Genomic DNA, 25,087 nt, shown 5'->3' on the forward strand with positions numbered 1-25,087 from the left:
CTGATTGGCGCCGAAGTGGTTACTTCTCAAGTGGCTCGAAGCATCGCGACTAGATTATTTCTGCTTCATGACTGTCATTAGGAACAAAGGAAGATTCGTATTATATTTCGATCGAGCCGCTCGAGATCGTTTACACGAGTGTGAAATACCGATAGAGAAGAAAAGTCGGCTATGACTTTTCGAGTTATAAGTATGAATATATCTAGATGTCATGTGTGACAAGTGACAGCTAATCAACGTCGCGCTTCAGCGGAATTAATAACGCATCGCGAAAGGTGATTGGCTACTTGTCATTCTCCCAAGAACCTCCGAACATTTCCGTTTACGTTCATCGTTCGGTGAAATTCGTTCATAAACTTGTGTGGATTCGCGTTCATATACATATATGCGTATACCTTAAAAATACACGTATATACATATGTATACGCGTATGTATATGAAGGTATGATGGAGCTTCAGAAATGGGATCTTTGTGTTTATTAATAATTTTCCACGACGTTGTGTGAAGTACGAATCCAGAAACTTATCGCAATTAGCCGGTACGATTAGGAACCGTCGACGAAGCTTTTTGTAAATTTCTTTTACATCCAACGATTGCTTCCTACGGTTTCGATTTGGAGATTAATCGTAGCGGCTCTCTCGAAACATGCACAAGAAACGGGAGATATAATCTTATTAAAATACGGTTCTGCGATTAATTGTTCGCCGAAGGTATAGGATAAGATTTTTCATACACTTCAATTGTCAAAATGGCTGCATCCTTGTCAGGTGAGAATTGTAAACATGTTTTATAACAATTTTGCATCTGAATATATCTTCAAAATTATTTGTCTATGCTGTTTTGAAAGACAAATAAATATTATAAATAACTTGGTTACGTTTGTACTATTTATTTTGAATAATCTGATGATTTGTATAAATTACTTTTAACTTATGTCCTTAGCGTTTTATAACAACGTTTGTGTATAAATTTATAGCTATTTTGTGATTTCATATATCGTGATTATATTATAGCTTAGATTTTTTTATAGCTTATTGGGTGAAGTTTTTTAAAGGAGCTGGATTTCCACAAGATGTAGCCACTAAACATGCAGTCGTATTCTCCAATAATCGTATTAAACCAGACATGTTACCAGATTTAGATAAACCTAGTCTGAAAGAAATGGGTATTACGTTAATGGGTGACATGATAGCTATTTTGAGATATGCCAAGAAAGTTGTGGAAGAAACAACATGCGAGAGATTTTTAGTCGATTCAGAAGATGTAATTTCAACTCCTAAAGTTACTTCTTGTAACCTGTTGATGAAACAACCTGTTGTAAAGAAAGTAGTAAAAGATACTGGAAGTAAGACGACGGTTTCATTAGCTTCAAAAACAGATCTTACAAAAAAGATAATTAAACCTCTATCTACGACAACAAAAAAAATTGTAACTGTAAAGAAACCAATTTCTGTATCGAATACTATTAATCAAAAACAAACTACCGCTATCAAAACTCCTATCAAAAGAAAATTAGTGTCAGATGAAATATATGAAGATGACAATGACGATTGGGATATCGTAGAAAAGAAAGCCAAGGCAACAAATGGCAAGGATAACAGCATTGACTATACCATAACTGTTCCAAAATCATCAAGTGTAAGAACTCCAGTACTTAAAAAATCTGTCGAACAAAAGCGAACAGTATTTGACAGATTAGGTGACAGTTCTGTTACTAGCACAACCAATTTAGCTGATACAGCAACTACTTTCAACATTACTGGTGTCAGCAAAGATGTATTCAAAAGATCAACTAGTGTATTCAAACGTCTTGGTGACATAGATGATAAAAGAGATCATGTAGCTACTGCAGGAATACTTAAAAATGGATCAGGAATCACTAATTCAACAGGTATATTGAAGAATCGGATATCACCTACTGTACGTACAACGATTGTAACGACCAAGAGAATTATACCCAAAACAACTGGTACTATGCATGCTGATCATGAAGCCAACAAAAAGATTACTTTGAACAACAAAAACCGTATACTTAAATTGAAAAAAGATGTAGTACTACCTAATGTTACACCAAGCAGTGAAAGGATCAACAAATCTGCAGTTATATCTGGCAAATTAGGTATATATATATATATTGCAGAAATTATATTATAATGATAAAAAATGTATGAACAGCTACTTTAATTGATCATTTTATTGTTACAGCTTCGGAGCGACTTATCTCTATACCAGCTAAGGCACGCCTTGGCACGACCACTGCCAAACAAGTGACTTTTAGTAAGGAGACGAAAATGACACATGTCAAGAAAGCAGACGTATTCAGTCGTCTAGGCCTTTAAGCTGGGTATTCTTTCTTTATTCTCTCTTATCAGTCGCGAGTGAATAGCGATCGAACTGTTTGTATAAAATAATTCCCCCCAATTGCATCGACATTGATTAATGCTAACGAAGGATTAATTTGATTTCTTTTTTCTGTTATGATATACAAGATATCGCTAATCAGAGTCGCTTGCAAAACTACTGCGAGAGTGTTGTTGCAAATAGTGCATATGGTGTAAATATAATAAAAGAGACATTGACGTTTTATATTTACGATTTAGCGACGCCCATAAATTGCTCGGACATAATGTTAGTCTAATGTAATATATTTTGTTTTTGCTTTTTTTTCTAAGCATGAAGAATTTTTGATAGAGATCATAAATTATTCTTATTTTCCTTAAACATTTTTAAGAGATTATTCAAAAAATTATGCACAAAAATGAAGAAAATGCAATTGTATCTTGTATAAGATATAATTGTATTTTAAATTGTATATTTTTTAATCTCGATTTTAAGAAAAAAAAATTTTTTATGCAAAACTATCTTTTTATACCTCTTCACGAAATATTTACATAAACAAATGTATGAACGAGCAATTATAGACTTTATGTATTTAGATATATTTGTTCTCTTATCTGTGCATTTCCCATACTCTTCAACGTTTCTTTTTCTTTTACGCATCATACATATTTTTTTTCATAATATGCATAAGTGTATATATATGTGAATATTGTAACAAAATATAATTAGCACAAAGCGTTCTTATATTTTATTTTCGACATTTTTTGGTATCTTAAATTATTGAGAAATATTGCTCGTGAAATACAGATTAATGATTCTACATAATTTATATAATTGACAATCAATACTACACTCACAATCATATCACTTATTGCTGTTCAACATTGATTTTTTTAATAAAAGATACAACTGTATCTTCTATTAATACGATCTGTTAACTATATTTAAATTGTCAATTGCTCAAAAGAAAGAAGAAACGTCATGTGTCTTGAATAGTCCAATAATTATTTTGGTCTAATAATTAATTTCTACGATACTGATTTACATTTCTAGTACAAGCAGCATCTTAAAAACGAATTAAAAAAACAAATTGTAGATAAATTTGATATATATTTAATAGATATACGTATAGATTATATATATATATATTTAATAGATATACGTATAGATTATATATATATATATATATATATATATTTATAAATATACATTTAGATATATATTTAATATATAATTCTAGATATATATTTATTATAAATTATAATATATAAATTTATCTACAAGCTTCTATATATAACACATTCAAGTTTATCTATATTTGAAGAGCAAACAGAGAGAATGAGAGAATATAAAAATAAATGAAAGACGAAGAAAATTTCTTCGTGCACAAGAAATCCTTTTCAAAAAATACCGCTTTTTTTTTTCATTCGCGCAAAATCATTTTTCAACATTGAGTTTCCCCTCTAGATCATCCACAGAATCGATTGGCGAATTCCGTTTCCCCTCTGGATGTCCGATGGATCTATGGTTTCTGCACTGCTCGCGAGTCTCGCTCCGCGGAATGGCGTCGCCCCGATCGATTCGGGAATTTCGCGCGGATCGCTCGCGCGTCGCGCCTATTTTAGTCGCGTGTGTGGGTGAATGAGGTGTCCGCGGGCGCGTACATAAGTCTTCGACGCTATTTTTATCGCGCAACCCTGCGTCCCTCGCTTACTCCAACTTACGGAGTCCGGCGTACGTGAGTACGCGCGCGAGAGCGAGGGAGTAAGAAGGACGGAGGTTAGTTTCGGCCGATGAGCCCGGCTGCTGCTGCTGCTGCTGCTGCTATTGCGTATGTAGCGATCCGTAAACTCTCTTATCTTCTCCCCGACAGCTGCGTAATGCATATTAACGTTGTCGGTTTGAATTATATTACGATCGGCGCGCGATAAGACACTTTCGACGCGACCCAGCCGCGAGCTGTCACTTTTTGACAGTTGTTGACATTTATTATTTTTCAAGAAAAAAAGTCAATGTTCTCGCTTTGTCGAAACGTTCGCTTGAAGAGGAACAGAGAGAGCAATAGGGAGAATTTAGAAGGGAATCGGTGGAAGGGGGTCTCGCTCTCCCTTCTCCGATGAGAAATGGAGAGGAGAGCGAATGAGACCCTCGTCCCCTAGGGGGAAGGGAAGGGGGAAGGTTGTACGCCGGCGAGCAAATCGTGTATGTCAGACTTTTGTGGCAGAGGGGTCAGCGCGAGGGAAAGAACGACACGAAACCGAACGTTTTCTGGGCTTAGCGGGTACGTTTTCACGTTGGGTCTCTCGCTGCACTTCTCCCTTTCTCTCTCTCTCTCTCTCTTAATCCCCTTAATCTGTCCCTTAGTCATCTACACTGGTTGTCTCCTTTGATTTCGTTTTTCCCATCCTACCTCTCTCTCTTTTTATTTAATTTCCCCTCTTTCTCCCAATTACACGCGTCGCTGTCATTAAAAAGTACATACTTATCGATCTTCGATCGACTGCTCCGAAAAGCCCTCCTTTCTCTCTGTTTAGCTCTCTGTAATCTTTCCCGTTGTAACGGAGCGAGCGTTGTAACGAGTGTGACAGCACATTATTTTTCTTTCTTTTTTTTTTTTTTTTTTTTTTTTTCTTCTGACGTTGCGTTTAAAGGAACGTGAGACACGCATACAAGCGAGAGGATGAACGACATGGAAGCCTACGGGGACGGATATATGGCACCGGAGGAGGAATGGGAGAGGGAGGGTCTCTTAGACCCCGCCTGGGAGAAACAGCAGAAAAAGGTGAGCGAGTGTTATCATAGTTCGAGATTTTTTCCCTTTTTCTTCTTTCTTCTGCTTCGTCGTCGTCGTCGTCGTCTTTCGGTCTTCTTTTTGCACTACCTTGAGACTCGCGAGCACGCGAGCATTTTTTGGGCCCCGAAAAATGGGCCTGGCCAGGTGCCAGGTTTCTGAACTAAAACGAAATTTCTTTTTTTTTCTCGAACTCGGCGAATTTTTTTTTTTTTTTTTTTTTTTATTATTTTGCATTTTATCATATTTCGCCAGAGATTCTTATCCAACAACCGTTATCAGGGGAGGTTTATGATATTGATAAATATTACGATAAATGAAAAATTATTTTCGCCTTTTTTTTTATTCCTAAGGAAGATTTAATGACATTCTCGATTTTTGAATTCTTTTATTTTTTCGAGTCTTTTTATATTTATTCCGCTTAAAGAGCAAACTGTATACCTATGTATAGACATGTAAAGATGAAGTTTCTATTGGTTTTGTACACCTGTCTCTCAGAGACAGCGACCATCGAGTTATTTTCTTTCTTCATGACGTGCATCAAATCTGTAGTTAGTATGTAAATCTATTGTAAAAGAGTGAAAAAGGTATGATAATATTTTTTAAAAATTATTTTCCTTTTCTCTCTCTCTTATATAATTTATAATTTAACATAAATACATTAGAAGAAAAGATACGGTGTGTGTTGGATTTTCTTGATATTTGTGATACTGAAAACTATTAAAGAAAAAAACAAAAAAAAATACGAGTGTAAAACGTGCAGCTAGAAAAATAAATAACTAATAAAAACAAGAAGCAAATGTAGGTACATATTACATATACTATGTTCGTTCAGTAAAAAAAAAAATTTGAGGCTGAGAACCTAGCAGCGTTGACTAAAGATTGAAGTTTATATCAGTTTTCTTAGAGATTGTGGTAATCTTATCAGATATTGACATATTGTAGTAACGCAAAAGTACGCGTTCTTGTGTAATCATTGTAGTAGTAACGTTGATTTAACTTGAAAAATTACATTGCCCCTTATAACCCTTTAACTTCTCTTTATGAACATTTATAAATTATATGAATAGCATTTTTTCATGGGTTTCTCTTTGACTAAAAAAAATTATCATTATTAAATTACATAGAGAATATTGTTAATTAATTGATTAATTGTCAGTGAAAGAAAGACAGATTTTCGGATGATGAATTGTAATTGAATTCTAAAAAATACAAATTGAAACACAGAATATAATCTATACTTCATAATTTAATTAATTATATAAATGCGCGTAGTATACACAAATTATGTTTTTATGCGATCAAATTACATTCTGAACATCTCATAAAAAATGAAAGATATTTCGAATACTAATATCCTGAAGAATCGACGACAAATTCTAGATTTGAGTAAATTTAAAAAAAAGCTGACGATATTAAAAACCCTTTAAATATATTTGAAACGTAGTATCATCAGAGATATTTAGCAAGAAATATCAAACACTTAGACAAAAATAGAGGAGACAACGAATCTTTCTGTTCTTATAAAAATGTTACGACGAGCGTAAATCTTTTTTTGCTGAATCTTTCAACAGTTTTTGCTCGCGTTTTCGACGTAGCGTCATTAGATACTGACAAATCGGAGCATTCTCGCGAGTATGTGTTCGCAAATGTTTTCTTCATCTTTGGCATGGGCTCAAGGCTCACTTATCTGCCTCTCTCTCTGTCTTTCTCTCTAGTAATAATATCGGCCGCAGCCCTTCGGATTGTATTTTCAGACTTTATGATAAAAATAATCGAGCAATGAGTCACGCCCGCGAGAATCGTAATTTTCGTATTCGTATATTTTTTTTCCTTCTCTTTTTCGTTATCTTTCCTTTTTCTACTCCGCGTTGGCGTCGAGTCAGGTATTAGATAAGCGATGCTGATAATGGAATTACGCGCGCGCGCCAATATTAAAGCTTACGCGTTCCTGAGATATGAAACGCTCCGAGAGCGGCTTATTTTTCGTAACGCCTCTAATTTTAGAGATCCGCGGTGCCCTGTTCCGGAAACGCGGTCCGAAAACCCCGCCGCGGTTAAAACCGAGATGGTTTCGCCTCGCGACATCGGCGAAAAATCTATTCGTCGAACCATTCGTTTCGCGTTGTTTCTTCACGTTTCACAGAACAAAGCTCTTGGGTTTCCGGTTTCAAATATGACACTGCGACGACAAAAGTTCTGTGATTTCGAAGCGGAAGGAAGTGATATATCGGGAAAGAACACAGAAGAGTCATTCTTCGATTTTATCCTTTCTCGTTTCTTCCTTATCTCTTCGTTTCGGAAATCACTTATTACAGAATTTATGATAAGAGAAAATAATTTTTGAAGTATTTCAAAAAAATAGAAATTCAAGTGATTCGAAATTTTTAAAAACAAAATATCAATCAGACACACAGATATAAATAAAATGTAAATCACATTAATCGTTTTTGTCTTGAAGTAATATATTGTTTCTGCTCTAAGATAGTTTTATATTAATTATTTATAATTAATTTTATATTAATATTAAATAAAATTAATAAATATTTATTTCAATACCGTCTTATAAATCATTTATTCGAAAGAAATAAATATTTCTCTGTTTTGAAAAGGATTTTCTTATATCAAATAAACATGTTTTTACGTCAAATTAATATTATTAGGTTCAAATAAATTTATAAGGCAATATTGAAATAAATATTTATCCGAATTCAGTACATTTTTTTTCAGGATATTAATATTAATTTATTTAATATTAAAATAAATTTGAGCAAGGTGTATGTTTCATTAAAAATGAATATCATTAGAATAGTCACACTTTATATCAGATATAGGCAACAAAATTCCTTATTTACAGACTATTATTCTTTACCGCGAATTTATTTCAATCCTTAAACTAAAAGATATGTAATTAAAAAGCTATTACGTGCGATATGATTCGTTATGGTATTAGATTCGAGTGCATACTAGAAATATTTACCGTTGTGGAAACGTGGGAAACTCTATGTTCTTCTCGTTCTTACGCAGAGAATTTTCTCTTAGAATTTACCCTTGAAAATCATGGTATATAATCGTGGGATAATATGAATTTTCTCTTGGAATTTACCCGGAAAATTAAGGTAATCGTGGGACAATATGGTATTGGAAGAATTTTATGAGTTCTTCTGATATAATACCGTAAATAAAAAATATTATTATAATATGTACACAATAAAATGAATCAAACATATTTTATATCTAATTGTGGTAGATATTAATGTTTTTTATTATGGTGTAAATATTAATCAGAGCAACTCTTATAAAATTCTTCCAATACCATATTGTCCCACGATTACCTTAATTTTCCGGGTAAATTCCAAGAGAAAATTCTCTCTGTGTACATAAAAGTCTATATATATATAGATTTGTATTTATTATAAATATACAAATCTCTTATGCAAAACTCAAGACATCCCCGAGTTTCATTCGAATTTTGTGCGTTCAGTTTCTGGCTCGGCCATCGAAATTGATGGAGTTCGGGAAGAGGACCAATTAGCAGTACCGTTTAAACGCATTAAGGAGGTGGACGACACGCGCCGGCCGATTAACTGTACAGGAGAATTTCTCGTAAAAATCTCTCTCTTTCTCCTCTGCGTCGCGTTGTCAGCTTTGCCATACGCGGACAAAACATTCCGACGATAGGAATCTGTTTTTTTTTCTTTCCGGCGACGTTTAAATGGGTCGCGGAAACAGCTGCGCGATCTTTCGGAACACACAAGTTTCCTTGTTCCCTTCGTATCCGTGTCCGATCTCGAAGCCCTAATAAGAGAATGTTTTGCGATACAACACATTTTTTTCTATATTAGATCCTTTGTTCGCGAATTATTTTTTTTCTTAATAAAACAATTTAAAATTAAGCGAAAGAAAATATCATTCTTGGATTTGAGGGTCTTAGATAATTATTTTTTCGAAATTTTTTTATCTTAATTTTAAATTTAAATATTGCGATGTTTTATATACGGTTTCGCGGTTAATGTTTAAAATTTATAATTATTGTATACGAGTTATATTTAACACGAAATTTCGCAAAACGCGCAAAATATCATCCTGACTTGCTCTTTAATAATCATCAGCTCTGTATAATCATTTGAGTGATCAGTGCACTTGTATTTGATGACTGCAAGTGTTTCCTACATACTCATATGATTACTTTATATTATAAATATTTCTTATTATCGTTTCATTGAATCAAGAGCTTACATAGATAAAACATATCGATCATATGACGTTATGTTTCCGTACATAGTTTGTTTCGTTTGATCAATGAAATGTATTGTTATTTTATATATAATACGCAGAGAGAATTTTCTCTTAGAATTTACCCTGAAAATCGTGGGACAATATGATAATGGAAGAATTTTATAAGAGTTTCTCTGATTAATATTTACCACAACAAAAATATTAATAAGATATAAAATATGTTTGATTAATTTTACTATACCATATACATACTAATTAATATTTTTTATCGTGGTAAATATTTAATCAGAGAAACTCTTATAAAATTCTTTTAATAATTCCATATTGTTTCTGAAAAAAATTAAATTAATAAATATTTATTTCAATACTACCTAATAAATCATTTATTTGAAACAAATAAATATTTAATAAATCATTTATTTGAAACAAATAAATATTTATTTGTTTTGAAAAGGATTTTCTCATATCAAATAAATATTTTTCATATCGAATCAATATTATTAGTTCCAAATAAATAATTTATTTGGCAGTATTGAAATAAATACTTATTCGAACTCATTGTTTGTGCATGATTACAATGTATAATGATAAATTCTAAGAGAAAATTCTCTCCCATGTTTATATCCCCTTCTCTCTCTTTCTCTCAGTCACTTAGCATTCGATGTGTCTTGAATTTAGTTGTTATCGCAAAGTTTACTTCGTGCACATTTAACAACTAACTTATAGTTGGCCAAAGAATTTATCGGGAGCATAAATCTTTTCGCGAACAATTGTCGTGGCTCATGAAGGCTATTTTTCTAGACGACATTCACACTTGAACGCCACAACATCGACAACGTTTAAAGCCCTCGTTAAAGTCTTTCCTTATAGATTTACCATGACATCTTGGCGCCGTTGGAGAACAGGGTTACCGATTAAAAATAGAGTGTCGCGTAGCTGAAATTTATGAGCCTTTACGCAATTTATGGACCGCCCTCTTGATTTTTTATTAACATCAAATTCTAACGCCATATCTTTACTTGTGTATTCATACATCATCATTATATGTTAGTATTATAAACCTAGTTATTATGAAAGTCATCAAAATAGATTGATATTCTTTGATATGATGATAAATGAACTCTTAATTAAAAATTTCCTACGGGTTAAAAAGAGACAGACCGCGGATGATGATGATGCGTCAACTTCAAGGTAAAATTAATTTCCATTGAAACTGATTAGCTGTGCACAAGGCAGCAATTTTCCTTAGTACGATGCCAAGTAATTAAATAAATTTCAATTCGAGAATTTATTTTAATAAATCTCTGCCTTTCCTCCAATTTAATCTCGTTGTAGATCGGGAGAAGTAAAGAATGGAAGTTAATAGCGTTTTCCTCGTGGAATCCCATTCTTTATCGTTCATCGGCTTTGCTTTCTCCAGTTTCTGAAAATAGGATTACTCGGAATAATTTCAACGGACACGGCGATATTTTCTTTAACGCGATCGATGTTTAATTCGCGTTGACTATCAATTTTCCACTTTCGCGTTTCCCTGCACTATTTCAATTATCGACCCCCATTCTCAATTATAGCATAGACGTCATCTCACGCGTATACTGTGTAATTAGAAGTCGCCGATTAATTCGCACCGTATCTCGATGCTTACTCATCCGTCCTTGCTGCAAGATTAATTCCCATGTCCTGCTGTGCAAAGCATAGCAATCATCGTCCGGTTTTACCAGGTAAAATCGAACGGTTAGGCCGGATAACGGACACTAACTAACGGCTTGCGTCGGCGAGTGCATCTTCGGCAATTATAGATGATCTCCGCAAGTATGTCATCTTCGTTGGGTCCATCTATTCGCGAGTGTCGAGCATGAGGGTCGAAAAAATTACCGAAAACCCCTTGACCCCTTCAAACATCCAGGTATTAGACTTCAAATTTAATTGTAATTGATTTAAATACAATTTTATCATAAATTATATGCACACAATCTATATATAAAATTTTGTTCCATATTCTTGCCTCTTTTTTTATTTTTTATTTTTTTAATGACAGGGGCGGATACGTGTTCCTAATCGATTTACGAATCGTTAAGTATAGATAGAGCGATACACATGAGCGTCAGAGGCATTTGCTTAATAAAGCTTATAAACACTGGAATTTATTTAAATATAAAAAAAATTAAAATAACAAAATAAATCACGTTAAAAAAAATTTAATCATGCCCATCGTCCTCTTGGAAAAAATCCTGTGGACGCCCATGACGATACATGATAGTGATAATACTTAAATACAAAAAAAATAAGAAATAATTCCTAAGCTAAATAATTGAATGATTCGATAGTGAGATTTATCTCGCGATGTCGGGCCGCGAACGACAATTATTTCAGAAGCATCGACCTGGTCAATAGCATCGTGAACACTTTGCGCTCGACAGAGCGACACTCTCGCGCTTCTTGTTCGCGCGACGTCTGACGTTTACGTATAAATAGACCGTATAAATAGATAACGCGTGCGGCCGCGCGTCCGCCGTCGATCTCTCATTTAGTTGGGATCCACATCCTCCGATCAGACTTCGGAGATTTCGGATATCGGCCACGCCTAGGATCCCGCACGAATTCTCTATCCGCGAGATTAGCGCTGAAATTTCTTGGATTTTATTTGACTTATTTCTTTGATCCTCTTTGCACATTTTATTTATTTTTTTTACATACATAATTCTGATAATCCGTTGTTTTTTTTATTTAATAAGTTTCCACACGATTTTTCAAATACCTGAAATGAAACAATGATGATTATATACACGAAGATAATTTTCTCTTAGCATTTACCTTGAAAATCATGGTAATTGTGGGACAAATATGGTATTAGAAGAATTTTATAAGAATTTTCTGATTAATATTTACCACAATAAAAAATATTAATATATATGTACATAGTAAATTTTACTGTATAATTAATCAAATATATTTTATATTTTATTGGTAAATATTAGTTGCTTTCCATTTACATCAAAACTCAAATAAATCTCACTTCTGTCTTTCTTTAACATGGATGTTGAAGAAAGACAGAAGTGAGATTTATATGAGTTTTGATGTAAGTTGAAAGCGCAACTATTAATATTTTTATTGTGGTGTAAATATTAATCAGAGAAACTCTTATAAAATTCTGCCAATATTCCATATTATTCTACGATTACCATGATTTTCAGAGTAAATTCTAATTGTAAGAGAAAATTCTCTGTATAATTAGTAATGCTTTCTCAGAAAGTTTTATTTTTCCGGAGATATAAAATGAACTATAATTATATATCATTAAAATTACAGTTAACATAATTTTTATTACCTTTTTATGTCATATATTTTTGTAAAAATTGCAGTTATACGCTTGTATTTTTCGTATCTTTGTAGAATATTTCAAATTACTACGAAAATTGAACGCGAAATATTATCAGGTCTATACATATTTAATTCAACAATTAAATAATAGATTTCGACACATGTTTTACACTTTTAAAAAAATTTCACGCAAACGAATTTTATTAGAATCTATCAATATTTTATATCATCATAACATTGTTTTTTCTTTTGAATATAAATTATCGCAGTTAATACTAACAATGTGAAAATCGAGAAACGGCATATCAAATATTAGTTTACTTGTCGAAATGGTTACACTTTGCATCGTAAAGACTTGACTTTGTTTCATCATTCCGAGAAGAAACAGTTCTCGATATTGCTGATTTACGACTTTACGGTGTGCTGAGCTACGTGTTGCTCTTCCTTTTCGCGTACTTGAATTTGACAGACATGTGTCGTGCCAATTTGGCAGATCGCGGACCGTCGTCTGGCGCCTTCGTGAGGGAAAGAGAAAGAGAGAGAAAGAGGAATCCCGCGTAATTCGCGTTTATAATCGCGGATAAGTGAAAGCTGAGTCGGCGAGGATGACAGTTCCGCGTTTGATCGATTTCTTTCCGCAGGGGGATCGTTAACCTTAGGAGGGTTCCCGGCTGCATGCCAAATCTCAAGTTGGAACGGGATGTTCCACGCATGCCATATTTTGACTAAGAGCATTGTTATTCGATGATATGAGTTAGGTGAGAGTGGGTGAAGTCATGAAGTAATAAATATAGAAATAACATGTGCCAACAATAAGAGATATAATGCTATAATATCAATATAAATGACATAATATTATTATAGAAGAGGGAAATAAATCTTACAGCATACACATAGTAGAGATAGCAGAATTAAAGGATAAATTGTACAGTTTTTCCTCGATATTTCTCAATCATGATTAGAAATAAAATGTATATTCAAACTAGACGAATTTCAAATGCTCCGATTATACGTGACAGTTCGATTTTTTATGACAGTTTGATTTTTTATATTTATATATTTATCAAATTTTTTTATTTTATAATACTTGTATGTGTCTCTTTTGCTTTTGTCTTTCAATTTATTGTACGCTTAGAAGTTTCTGTGAGAAATTTCTAAAGTTCTAGTTTCTCGAAGTAGCATGTGTAATTGTGAATCGTTTATTACTGATGAATGGCCATGTGACAAATGTCATGAATGAAAGGGTGAAGATATTCACAAATAAAGCTTGAATTTCAATTCACAATTGAATGAGAAAATTGAACGCGAAATATTACCAGTTTTTTACATATTTAATTCAACAATTAAATAATTAAATTTCGACACATGTTTTACACTTTTCAAAAAATTTCACGCGAACGAATTTTATTAGAATCTATCAATATTTTATATCATAATAATATTGTTTTTTCTTTTGAATATAAATTATTGCATTTATTATTAAAAAAAAATGTACGTATATATACAAGCAAAACATATTATCAAGACTATGAGAATATCGAAGAAGACGAAGATGATAAAAATATAAGCAAAAGAAAATACATTCTTATATGAAAATAAAGCAACGCGAATAATATTGTGGGTTAATAGCGCGGAAAACACGATTATTTTTCTTGGGCAAGCATAGTTCCTCGACTATACACGCAGCTGCGTGCGCCAAACGTGGATTCATCACTCAGATATCCTGCTACACACCCACGATTAACTATTTTCGACTAGGTATTGGCCCCATTCGAAAGGTCATCGTAATTACAGATCTCATTTCCGGTCCACGTAACTTATCCCGTGATTCAAGTTACTTGTTGCATTTGATATTTTCGCTTCTCGTCGAGATGTACCGAATACTATCAACCACTATCGATGAAACTGAAGTAATTAATGATTCCTCGAAAATAGTGCTCTGGAGATTTAGATGAAAATTTATTGAACGATTATTAATTGATAAGATATATAGATATTGGATATATTTTGAAAAAAATCATATATACAAAAAGTAAATTTAAAAAGTAGCTTTTTAAAATATTTTTATATCTTATGAACAAATTCTTGTCTCTTAATATTAAATTATAATGTAATTAAATTCCAATATCTGTCTTATTAGTAATAAATGACTAAAAAATTATATATTGTGAAAAGGAATAAATTATCAATTTGAGAGAAAGGAAAACAGAAAAATCTTTTTTAAAATTTAAATATATATAATATTTATTTGTGCAAATCTAATTTATATAAAATTCATTTGAATATAAATTAACGACTTTAAAAAAAAGTTATTTTACCGTCAAAGAAACACGTTGACGTTTCTGTGCGAAGGATTTAATTCAGAATAATTTGCAATTAAACTCTTTCGTTGCCAAGTTTAAATGCAACGTAATAGAGACATGCATTCTCAGATTGCAGAAGATAGAAAACAAGCAATGATATAGGAATCTAGGGCAAAGATTCCGCAAATCTTGAGGCATATAAATGACGTTTTCACCTTGAACAACGTCACACCTTATTGAAGGTTACGCTGCATATGCGTGCATACATTCTGATAAGACACGAAACAATATGATAAGGGTGATAGGAAGCACTGCACAGACGAACGAAAACTACTGCCAAACTTTCGGAATAGAAATAGATTAGCGCGCATAACTGCGGAATTTCGAAACTTGGATTACATGAATTATGCGTATAGGATTTAGGCTGCTTTGTTTGTATAACTGTATTTATTTATAGCAGTCGATAGACCGCTTAACCGCGTATGAGTATGAATGACGAAATCGTGCTAAGTAAGCATTAGAAAATGAAAAAGTCATAACATACGTTGATATAAAATATGTAGAGAATTTTTTTTATCCACGAATTCCACAAAAAATATATTTAGAGTTTTATATTATGAAAATTCATGTAATTTTATAATTATTATATTTATACGGTTTAAAAATATATTTTTGTATACATATATAAATCATATAAAATATATGATGAAGAGACATATATCAAATTTTTAATTAACCTAATTGAATAAAAATGTATTTATTTAATTATAGTAATATCTAATTACTTATATCTGTTACTTAATTTTAAGATCAATAATGCTTGAATTATTGCGTACCGAAATACATCGTAAATAATGGTAGTGCTTACATTAGCTTTGATGTAGTTTGGCATATGTGCCTTGTCATATCAATTTATAAAAGTACGACGATGACTCATGGATAAACAAATTATAATGATATATTTGATCTAGCTAAAGCTTTAGTATAATACGATACACAAAATCATTTGATGATAAAATAATAGATGCAGAAGCAGAGAAAGAAAAGAGAAAGAGATAAAAAATCTTATATATATATATATATATATATATATATATATCACATATTAATATAATATTTGAAGCATCGCTATAAATTAATTTAAATGGATAATTATTTTCCCAGCCTATCTAACATGATGATAACAAATCAATATATCAGTATATCAAAAACAGATAAACGAATAGATTAACTTGTTTTCCTTCGGTTACTTTACAGAATTCAATGTTTATAAAGAAAACAATAAAATGTCGACTCTCAAATAAGAATAGCTATCTATTTGCGGAGAGATCACTTTTTTTCTAGACGATACGATTGGTCGAACGTGGAAGTCATTTACTCGATCAGAAATTCGCGCATAAATTACATAGTGTAAATTGAAAAAAATGTTATATTTATATCACATAAATTGTTTTCGAAAAAAAAAAAAAAAAAACGACTGAGCCTGCTCGTCGGCGTAGGCCGGAAAACGAATGCAAATCTTCTCGATCGCATTACATATTCATACATAGTCTCGCACAAACGGACGGATATAAAAATAATGTATTATCAGCAAATACATCGGGGCTATCGCATTCTTTCATCCGTGACATGGAGAACGCCTTTTAACTATAAGCTGCGCGTAGCTATATTTCTATCGATGCAGCACATCATTTGTTGCACACGCGTAAAATTGTCAGACGACGTATCAAATTACAGATTCCTCAAATGTCATATGACGATATATATATATATATATATATTTTTTTTTTTTTTTACTATACACGAGACACAAAATTGCAATTTTTTTCATAACTGCACTGAAAAAGATTCTGAAAAATTCTTTTTATTTACAGTAACGCATTGAAAAATATATAAAATATTATAATTATATTATATGTTTAATATATTAATTAAAATAAATAATTCCTCTCTATTCTCGGCACCAATGTTCGACTTGAACACACTTTTGCGTAAATATAGATATTTGCTCGCGCGTTTTTCTCATTGAGTAACTCGATTACGGATGAATGACGTAACACGAAGAGTAAGAAATGTTTAATTTTTAAGTAACGAGTGAACACTTCCGAAATGTGTCTCTTCGAAAATGATCTTTAATGCTCGGCGCGGGAGGAGTCAATGTTTTACAAATAGATCTTAGAGCTCGTGCAGAGAGATGTTAGGGTGGCTCATGTCCAAAATTGGCCCGTCGTGCTTCACGCCGCCCGTATTGAATTTCACGCAATATTTTTCCAACCCGAAAATTTCAGCGTCGGTCCCGAATTTTTTGTCGATCGCGATTAAATGCCGCGTTTTATTCAACGACATTCACAGATAAATATCTCGCGAATTGGCTCTCCACGATTTATCTCCTTTCGAAACTTTTAGAAATGCGGAATCGACAGACTCTCCGATTCGGTTGCAATATAAATTGCAGTTTACGTCGCTAATCTTTAGCGAAAATTATCGTTATTTTTCTCAAAAAAAAAAAAAAAGTCAAGAATCTTGAAAGTTAATGGCTTATAAAATTGATTTATTATTATATGAAATTATTTTAATTTAATGTATAAATTAATAATTATTTCTTGAAAGTTTATGCAAGTTTTTTCTGGCAAGTGTTTATTGAATGTAATAATCACTAAATATTTAAAAGAATAAAAAAGTTATTATGCGTATGTAAAAAAAAATTTCACAAGAGCATATTTTTTTGCAAAGATATCAAAAAATGATTCGAAAATCATTGCAGAGAACGATAGAAAACGTGGTTTAAGAACCAGGACAGCAGATATATATAGCGAGAGGGATCGGGGTCGGCTACTAAAATATACACTAAGCAGTATAGCAAAGAAACTCAATCCTCTATTTTAAATGATTATTTATTCGTGATTAGTGCAAAAATATCGTAGGACAAACATTAAGTAAATTTATTTTGAACAAATTTTTTGTTTCTTTTTTTTTATCATCTCGTAATTATGATCATTTCTATATGTGTTACTTACTCGTTGTCTCTTGATTACTCAATTATTATCGACAGGAAGTTAAACACAATTTGGATTAATAAATTTTTGTTGCATCACAGACATTCACAGCTTGGTGCAATTCGCATCTACGCAAAGCAGGCACTGCCATCGAATCGATCGAAGACGATTTCAGGAATGGGTTGAAACTGATGTTGCTGCTTGAGGTGATCTCAGGCGAGACCCTTCCGAGACCCGACAGAGGCAAAATGAGGTTCCACAAGATCGCCAATGTGAACAAGGCCCTCGATTATATCGCCAGCAAGGGCGTCAAGCTGGTTTCAATTGGCGCAGAAGGTACATTACTTTATTTTTGAAGCTCATACGTTATTTCAAGATATTAAATTGTGCTCCAAACGATCATATAGTTATTTTGATACGTATATTTTAAATAAAAAGAGTATTCATTTATACAAAGTAAGTAATTCGTATTTTAATAATTTTTTTTCTTTCTCTCTCTCTCTGTTACTAATAATATACTTAATTGATGATTATCAAATGAAGAGACTTTTAACTTCGATAAAATTGCATATTCCACTTTTACATTTTTTAAATATAGAATAATGTAAAATGTAAGAAATAAACACAATGTAAAATTGATTTATACTGCACACATGTTATACATGTTTTTAAAAAAGTATTGACAATTTTCTTTTTTGAAACAGAAATTGTTGACGGCAACTTGAAAATGACTCTGGGAATGATATGGACCATTATCCTGAGATTCGCGATCCAAGATATCTCCGTGGAAGAAATGACCGCGAAAGAGGGTCTGTTGCTCTGGTGCCAGCGCAAGACGGCTCCGTACAAGAACGTCAACGTTCAAAACTTCCACCTGTCCTTCAAGGACGGCCTCGCGTTCTGCGCCCTCATCCATCGTCATCGACCCGACTTGATCGATTACAACAAACTCAGCAAGGATAATCCGCTGGAGAACCTAAACACTGCCTTTGATGTCGCTGAAAAGTACCTCGACATTCCTCGCATGTTAGATCCCGATGGTAAATATAAACCAAAAGGGTTACACTATTTAGATATTTGCGATATATATATATATTTTTTTTATTTTCGGAATATATAAAAGATACACGCGTCATTCGAATTAATTGACAGGATCGCCGAAGAGATTGTCGCGATTTAGGGATACAGAACGGAGCTACGGATTCTTTGAGTATCAAACTGGACGTGTGTCGAACGCTTAATGTTTATATGTTCCCTTGATATCATATAGATTTGATCAACACTCCCAAGCCGGATGAGCGAGCTATTATGACGTATGTGTCCTGCTACTACCACGCGTTCCAAGGTGCCCAGCAGGTCAGCGTAAAGAAATGCGTGTTGCTCTTTACTCCCTGCCTCCCACCACCTCCGTTGTTGTTAAAAGCGACTCATTAATACGAACTGTAATTAAATGAATTGTTTTGCTTATATCATTAACGGCGTTTGAATCTGCTAATCGAGTTACTTTTTACTACTGGTTTAATTTAATTATTTTTCGCCTCTCAGGCCTGAAACCAAAATTACGCACTCTGTCACGTATAACATTTTTAATTGAAAGATTATGACTATAAAATAAAATTTTGTATTATTTTTTTCAGTGTTGCACACACACATATATTTTTATCACGTATGAAATATGGATATATCGAGAATTGTTGCGAAAAATTATGTACTAATTGTTTCATTTCTCACTGGATTCGTCTATTGTTGAAATTAATCAATTTTTAACGGCAAAACCGCTAACAACGCATGGTTTGAGTTTCTTCGAATGTGTTTTTCTAGATATGCGAAATACAGCAATGCCTGATGAGAGGGCCGTGATGACCTATGTTTCGTCATACTACCACTGTTTTAGCGGTGCTCAAAAGGTGTGTTTTTTGCATTTCGAATTAACCTGTAACAGACGCGTTGAGTGTGCATAAAAAATATCATGAATCCGCGAATGTTAAACTGCGCAAACATCAAACTTTTTAATTTATCAATTTCGTATCTATACTAGATTGCAACTAGATATCGATCACGAATGCATGCAATCTTGTTCTTGATGAAAATAATAAATTCTCTACACTTCAAAACGCGCACATAGATGTAAGTCAAAAAGTTTTCTTTACAAGAGAAGATCATATACGAATTTTCTTACTTATAGGCAGAGACGGCGGCTAACAGAATCTGCAAAGTACTGAAGGTAAATCAAGAGAACGAACGTCTTATGGAAGAATATGAGCGCTTGGCTTCCGATCTGCTGGAATGGATACGACGAACGATGCCGTGGCTCGCGAATCGGCAGACCGACAATTCCCTGGCCGGCTGTCAGAAGAAATTGGAGGAGTACAGAACGTATCGACGCAAGCACAAGCCGCCGCGCGTCGAACAGAAAGCTAAACTGGAAACGAATTTCAATACTTTGCAGACGAAACTGAGATTGAGCAATAGACCAGCGTACATGCCTACGGAAGGGAAAATGGTGTCCGACATAAATAAAGCGTGGAGAGGTGCGATTTTTTTCCAACATCTTTTCGTATACGTGTCTGCGTACAGAAAGAATTGTTCCCTTAGAACTTGTCATGAAATTCATGATAATAGTATTAGTATAGTATAAAAGAATTTTATAAGAGTTTCTCTGATGAATATTTACACAATAAATATTAATATCTACCACAAGAAGTATATATAAAATATGATTAATTTTATTAAAATTTTAATAATTTAAAAATATATTAAAAACTCATGATTCTTTAAATATTTTAAGTAAAATAGATGCCAAAAATGCAATAAACATTAAAATACTTTGTATAAATTTTATAATGCAGCAGAATATTTTCAATTCAGCTTACTCGTTTATGATAATTTTAACATGCAGGCAATTTTCGAGTTATTATCAAGCATGATAAAATTTGTAGTAAATTTTGTAGTAAAATATAACGAAAAATTCCGTGTACACACTCTGAATGGAATGACATATCGGATATAATCCTTTAGGCCTGGAGTTAGCCGAGAAAACGTTTGAAGATTGGTTGTTGTCCGAGATGATGCGTCTGGAGCGACTGGAACATCTGGCGCAGAAATTCAAGCACAAGGCAGACGCTCACGAAGACTGGACCGCCGGTAAAGAGGAGATGCTCACGTCTCAACACTTCCGGCAGTGCAAATTGAACGAGCTCAAGGCTCTGAAGAAGAAGCACGAGGCCTTCGAGTCGGACCTCGCGGCGCATCAAGATCGCGTGGAGCAAATCGCAGCTATAGCTCAAGAGCTCAAGTAATTTCAACATTTTTTTTATTTATGTTTTTGATGTATTTTGATAATTGTAACATTTTACATTCCGCATCATTATAGCACTCTCGAGTATCACGACAGCGCGTCCGTGAACGCCAGGTGCCAACGTATTTGCGATCAATGGGATCGGTTGGGTACGCTCACTCAACGTAGGCGTCAAGCTCTCGATGAAGCGGAGAAAATCCTAGAGAAGATAGACGTCTTGCATTTGGAGTTTGCCAAACGCGCTGCTGTGAGTATAATTTGATTACACTTGCAGATTATGTTGTCTGTTCTTTATTATGTGTGACGTAATGTCTGACATTTGATGTCTGGTTCGCAGCCGTTTAATAATTGGTTGGATGGAACCAGAGAAGATCTAGTGGACATGTTTATCGTCCACACGATGGAAGAGATCCAAGGCTTAATGGACGCGCACGCCGCGTTCAAGGCCACCCTCGGCGAAGCGGACAAGGAATACAACTCGATTGTGGGATTAGTGCGCGAAGTTGAATCCATAGTTAAGCAATATCAGATCCCTGGCGGCCTAGAAAATCCTTACACCGCTCTTACTGCATTGGTATATTGAAGGATTAAATTATTCATACATATAAAATAAAGATTGATCCGGAATTAATTCATATATTATTTGTTTTACAGGATCTTACCAAGAAATGGAGCGACGTTAGACAATTAGTTCCTCAACGCGATGGTACTCTAGCCGCTGAACTTCGCAAACAACAAAGTATCCTTTCTTTACGATATTAGTATTCATTAATTTATTATGTGTGTTCTCTTTAAAAATTGGGATTTATTAATATCGGCGTATTTTATGCTGAAATTTCTATTATAAACTTCAATAACACACTTCAACACGATGACAAATGTACATTCTAAAAAATATTTTCTGTCAATTATTTTCCTGAAATGTGAAATTAGATAATGAATTACTTAGACGACAATTTGCCGAGAAAGCCAATGTGGTCGGACCATGGATAGAACGTCAACTGGATGCCGTGACTGCGATTGGCCTCGGTCTTCAGGTAATAAATGTCATCTGTATTACGCAAATAAAGATTTACTTAGTTTATTACATTTAGGTTTTTTAATATCGTGACTGTATTTTAGGGAACTCTGGAGGATCAATTACATCGTCTGAAAGAATACGAACAGGCAGTGTATCAATACAAGGCCCATCTTGAGGAATTAGAGAAAATCCACCAAGCAGTTCAGGAGGGCATGATCTTCGAAAATCGTTATACTCAGTACACCATGGAGACGCTGCGTGTCGGTTGGGAACAGCTTTTGACCTCGATCAATCGTAACATTAACGAGGTTGAGAATCAAATTCTCACCAGAGATTCGAAGGTATTTCTAAATTAGATTTCTTTAAATCGCACATATTATTGTAGAAGATTTTCAAGAATGAGAGCTAACGTAATTTCTTCTTATTTTAGGGCATCACTCAGGAACAACTGAATGAATTCCGCAGCAGTTTCAATCACTTCGACAAGAATAGGACAGGTAGATTGGCACCGGACGAATTTAAATCCTGCCTCGTGTCTCTGGGATACTCCATCGGAAAGGACAGGCAGGGTGACATCGACTTCCAACGTATTCTGGCCATCGTTGACCCCAACAATTCGGGCTACGTTCACTTCGACGCCTTCCTCGATTTCATGACGCGCGAGTCCACCGACACCGACACGGCGGAGCAAGTCATCGACAGCTTCCGCATTCTTGCTGGCGACAAGGTAAGAGAATATTCGAACAATCGTAGTATAATAATGTAAGAGAGCGTGTCGATTAACGCAGCTTCTTTTGTCTTTTAGCCTTACATTTTGCCGGACGAACTGAGGAGGGAATTGCCGCCGGATCAGGCGGAATATTGCATCCAGCGAATGCCTCCGTACAAAGGACCGAGCGCCGTTCCTGGAGCACTCGATTATCGCTCCTTCTCGACGGCCTTATACGGCGAATCTGATCTGTAGATAAACGATAATGATATCAAAAATGAAAAAAAAGGATCGAGTGTACACGTCAGCCGACAGGCTGAAGAATGCCTAAAGATTTCTTCTATTGTTTTAGTATTCTAACGCATCAACGTATTTTTCATGTGGCGTTTTACGAAAGTGAAGCTCAATACAGGGAGCTCGCAGTACAATACATACGCGATATCAGTCATTATACGCTAAATATTAATAACTGTGTACGTATACGCGCGCATATACATATTAGAGGCTGTTGAAATATCGGGGGGCTAAGAAAGAATAAGCGATGTCGTTTTAACGCAAAGGGATCTAAGTGTGTCGTACGGAGAAAAGTAAATATTAACTTTTCCAGCAAAATATCTTTCGCACACGCATAAAAATTACATATCAAATATACGTAGGAAAAAAAAGAGATTACGTACTTACATAAGTCTTATTGCGACAATAATGAATATGGTATATTTGGATACCTTTCGTTAAAAGGATAGAAACTCTCTAATACGTAAACTGATAACACGAAGTTCGAAATTGATATACTCTTCTAAACATTTTGCTACATATTTATTCTTCTATTCTTTTATGTAGCCTATACTGAACTATACTGAAATGACACAACATGAATTTTGTTCTTTTTTTTTCTCTTTCGGGAAAGCAAGTGCCAATTGATAGGTAAGATTTTGTATGATTCCTCTCTTTGCGAACGTCCCGAAAAGGAATTGAATATCAAGCTGTTGAAGCTTGAGACATGGCGAAAGGGAAAGCTCACATATTTATATATGTGCAGCAATGTGAGTGCATTGATACTAGAGGCTCTCCAAATTATTATTATTACTAGTAATACTACTAGTACTATTTCCTCTATGTGTATCGGAATATATTTATTCGAAAATTCTATATTCTACATTTTTTTGTATAATTATATAGTGGAAGATATATATAAATATATATATATATATTTTTAGACTTGCGATTTTGCCATTGTAGTGTAACACGAATTTAATGTTTTTGAATTGGATTTATCTGACGACAGGATCCATTATATATCTTTATTACAATCGTATTGTATCGTATCGTATTTATCGATAAAAATGGTCAAATTCTACGTCGCCTATCGCGGATGCACATATTAATGAAGCGTTGACATTCGATTCACGCCATAGATCAATGTTCGCACAAAATATACGAAGAGAACGACGAGACATTAAAACTCGTAAGAGTAATAATAACGAACTTTGCGAGCCTTAACGACATAAATCGACCTTCTCGCCAAGTATCCCAAAAAAAATGTACGCTCGAAATCGAATAATGTTCATATTTTTTTAATGAACGCGGCATTACGAATCCTTGCAAGAGCTTGAGCCGCGTCTCGCTTTATTACACTTTGTGTAAATCGTATAAGATAACTAAAGATACGCGAGAAACGAATATGCTGAACGAAGCAAATTTATTTATTTATTTGATTTTAATTATTATTTATTATTATATCGCTCCGATATGTGTATTGATTTTACGGTAGTTAACGAAATACTTTTTTTTCTCAAAGTATTTATTTTTATAAATAATAATCGCACGAGGAGCGATAAAAGGGGCGTTAATTGTAATATATAGAATCCACCATGTAAATCTCTCTGAACCACAGCTGCCATTTCTCGTATCACATTTTAAATAGCCTTATCTATATATCAAAAGCGACGTCAAAGTCATCTGATCATTATATATACATATATATTATTATTGTTGTTCGAACCATCGTGAAAGTCATTCTCTCGATAAAAATGCTCGCGTGTGGAAATGCAATTATTTTTATCGGCAA

General features: G+C 33.7%; 2 protein-coding genes across 5 annotated transcripts; both read left to right on the forward strand.

The window, feature by feature from the left end:
* Window positions 1–89: 89 nt before the first annotated feature.
* Window positions 90–2,587, forward strand: LOC114941071 (uncharacterized). Its single transcript, XM_029315915.2, has 3 exons — window positions 90–768; window positions 1,032–2,120; window positions 2,207–2,587. The coding sequence occupies exons 1-3, from the start codon at window positions 750–752 to the stop codon at window positions 2,338–2,340; spliced, it is 1,242 nt and encodes a 413-aa protein (XP_029171748.1). The 5' UTR covers window positions 90–749; the 3' UTR covers window positions 2,341–2,587.
* Window positions 2,588–3,893: 1,306 nt separating this feature from the next.
* Window positions 3,894–24,504, forward strand: Actn (alpha actinin). Of its 4 annotated transcripts, XM_085483392.1 has the most exons (15): window positions 3,894–4,172; window positions 4,993–5,123; window positions 18,093–18,327; window positions 18,696–19,031; window positions 19,262–19,351; window positions 19,813–19,898; window positions 20,177–20,522; window positions 21,010–21,286; window positions 21,365–21,536; window positions 21,627–21,863; window positions 21,944–22,028; window positions 22,223–22,326; window positions 22,412–22,651; window positions 22,741–23,037; window positions 23,116–24,504. In XM_085483392.1, exons 2-15 carry the CDS (start codon window positions 5,022–5,024, stop codon window positions 23,272–23,274), a joined length of 2,766 nt encoding a protein of 921 aa, XP_085339518.1. In that variant the 5' UTR covers window positions 3,894–4,172; window positions 4,993–5,021; the 3' UTR covers window positions 23,275–24,504. The 4 variants fall into 4 exon arrangements, with proteins under 4 accessions (XP_085339518.1, XP_085339517.1, XP_029171886.1 ...); XM_085483391.1 differs by lacking the exon at window positions 19,813–19,898 and having other exon boundaries at window positions 3,895–4,172; window positions 19,262–19,347; XM_029316053.2 differs by lacking the exon at window positions 19,262–19,351 and having other exon boundaries at window positions 3,895–4,172.
* Window positions 24,505–25,087: the final 583 nt, after the last annotated feature.

This window comes from Nylanderia fulva, unplaced genomic scaffold (assembly GCF_048542155.1).
Source record: "Nylanderia fulva isolate GAGA-0341 unplaced genomic scaffold, ASM4854215v1 Scaffold25, whole genome shotgun sequence".
Classification (NCBI taxonomy): Eukaryota; Metazoa; Arthropoda; class Insecta; order Hymenoptera; family Formicidae; genus Nylanderia; species Nylanderia fulva.

Excerpts from the sequence above, each read along its gene's own strand:
- LOC114941071 (XM_029315915.2), top strand. Across the intron at positions 2,121-2,206 it reads AGTTATATCTGGCAAATTAG|CTTCGGAGCGACTTATCTCT; the intron begins GTATATATATAT and ends TTATTGTTACAG.
- Actn (XM_085483392.1), top strand. The coding sequence starts at position 5,022 with ATGAACGACATGGAAGCCTACGGGGACGGATATATGGCACCGGAGGAG. Across the intron at positions 5,124-18,092 it reads GGGAGAAACAGCAGAAAAAG|ACATTCACAGCTTGGTGCAA; the intron begins GTGAGCGAGTGT and ends GTTGCATCACAG. Across the intron at positions 20,523-21,009 it reads CATAAATAAAGCGTGGAGAG|GCCTGGAGTTAGCCGAGAAA; the intron begins GTGCGATTTTTT and ends ATAATCCTTTAG.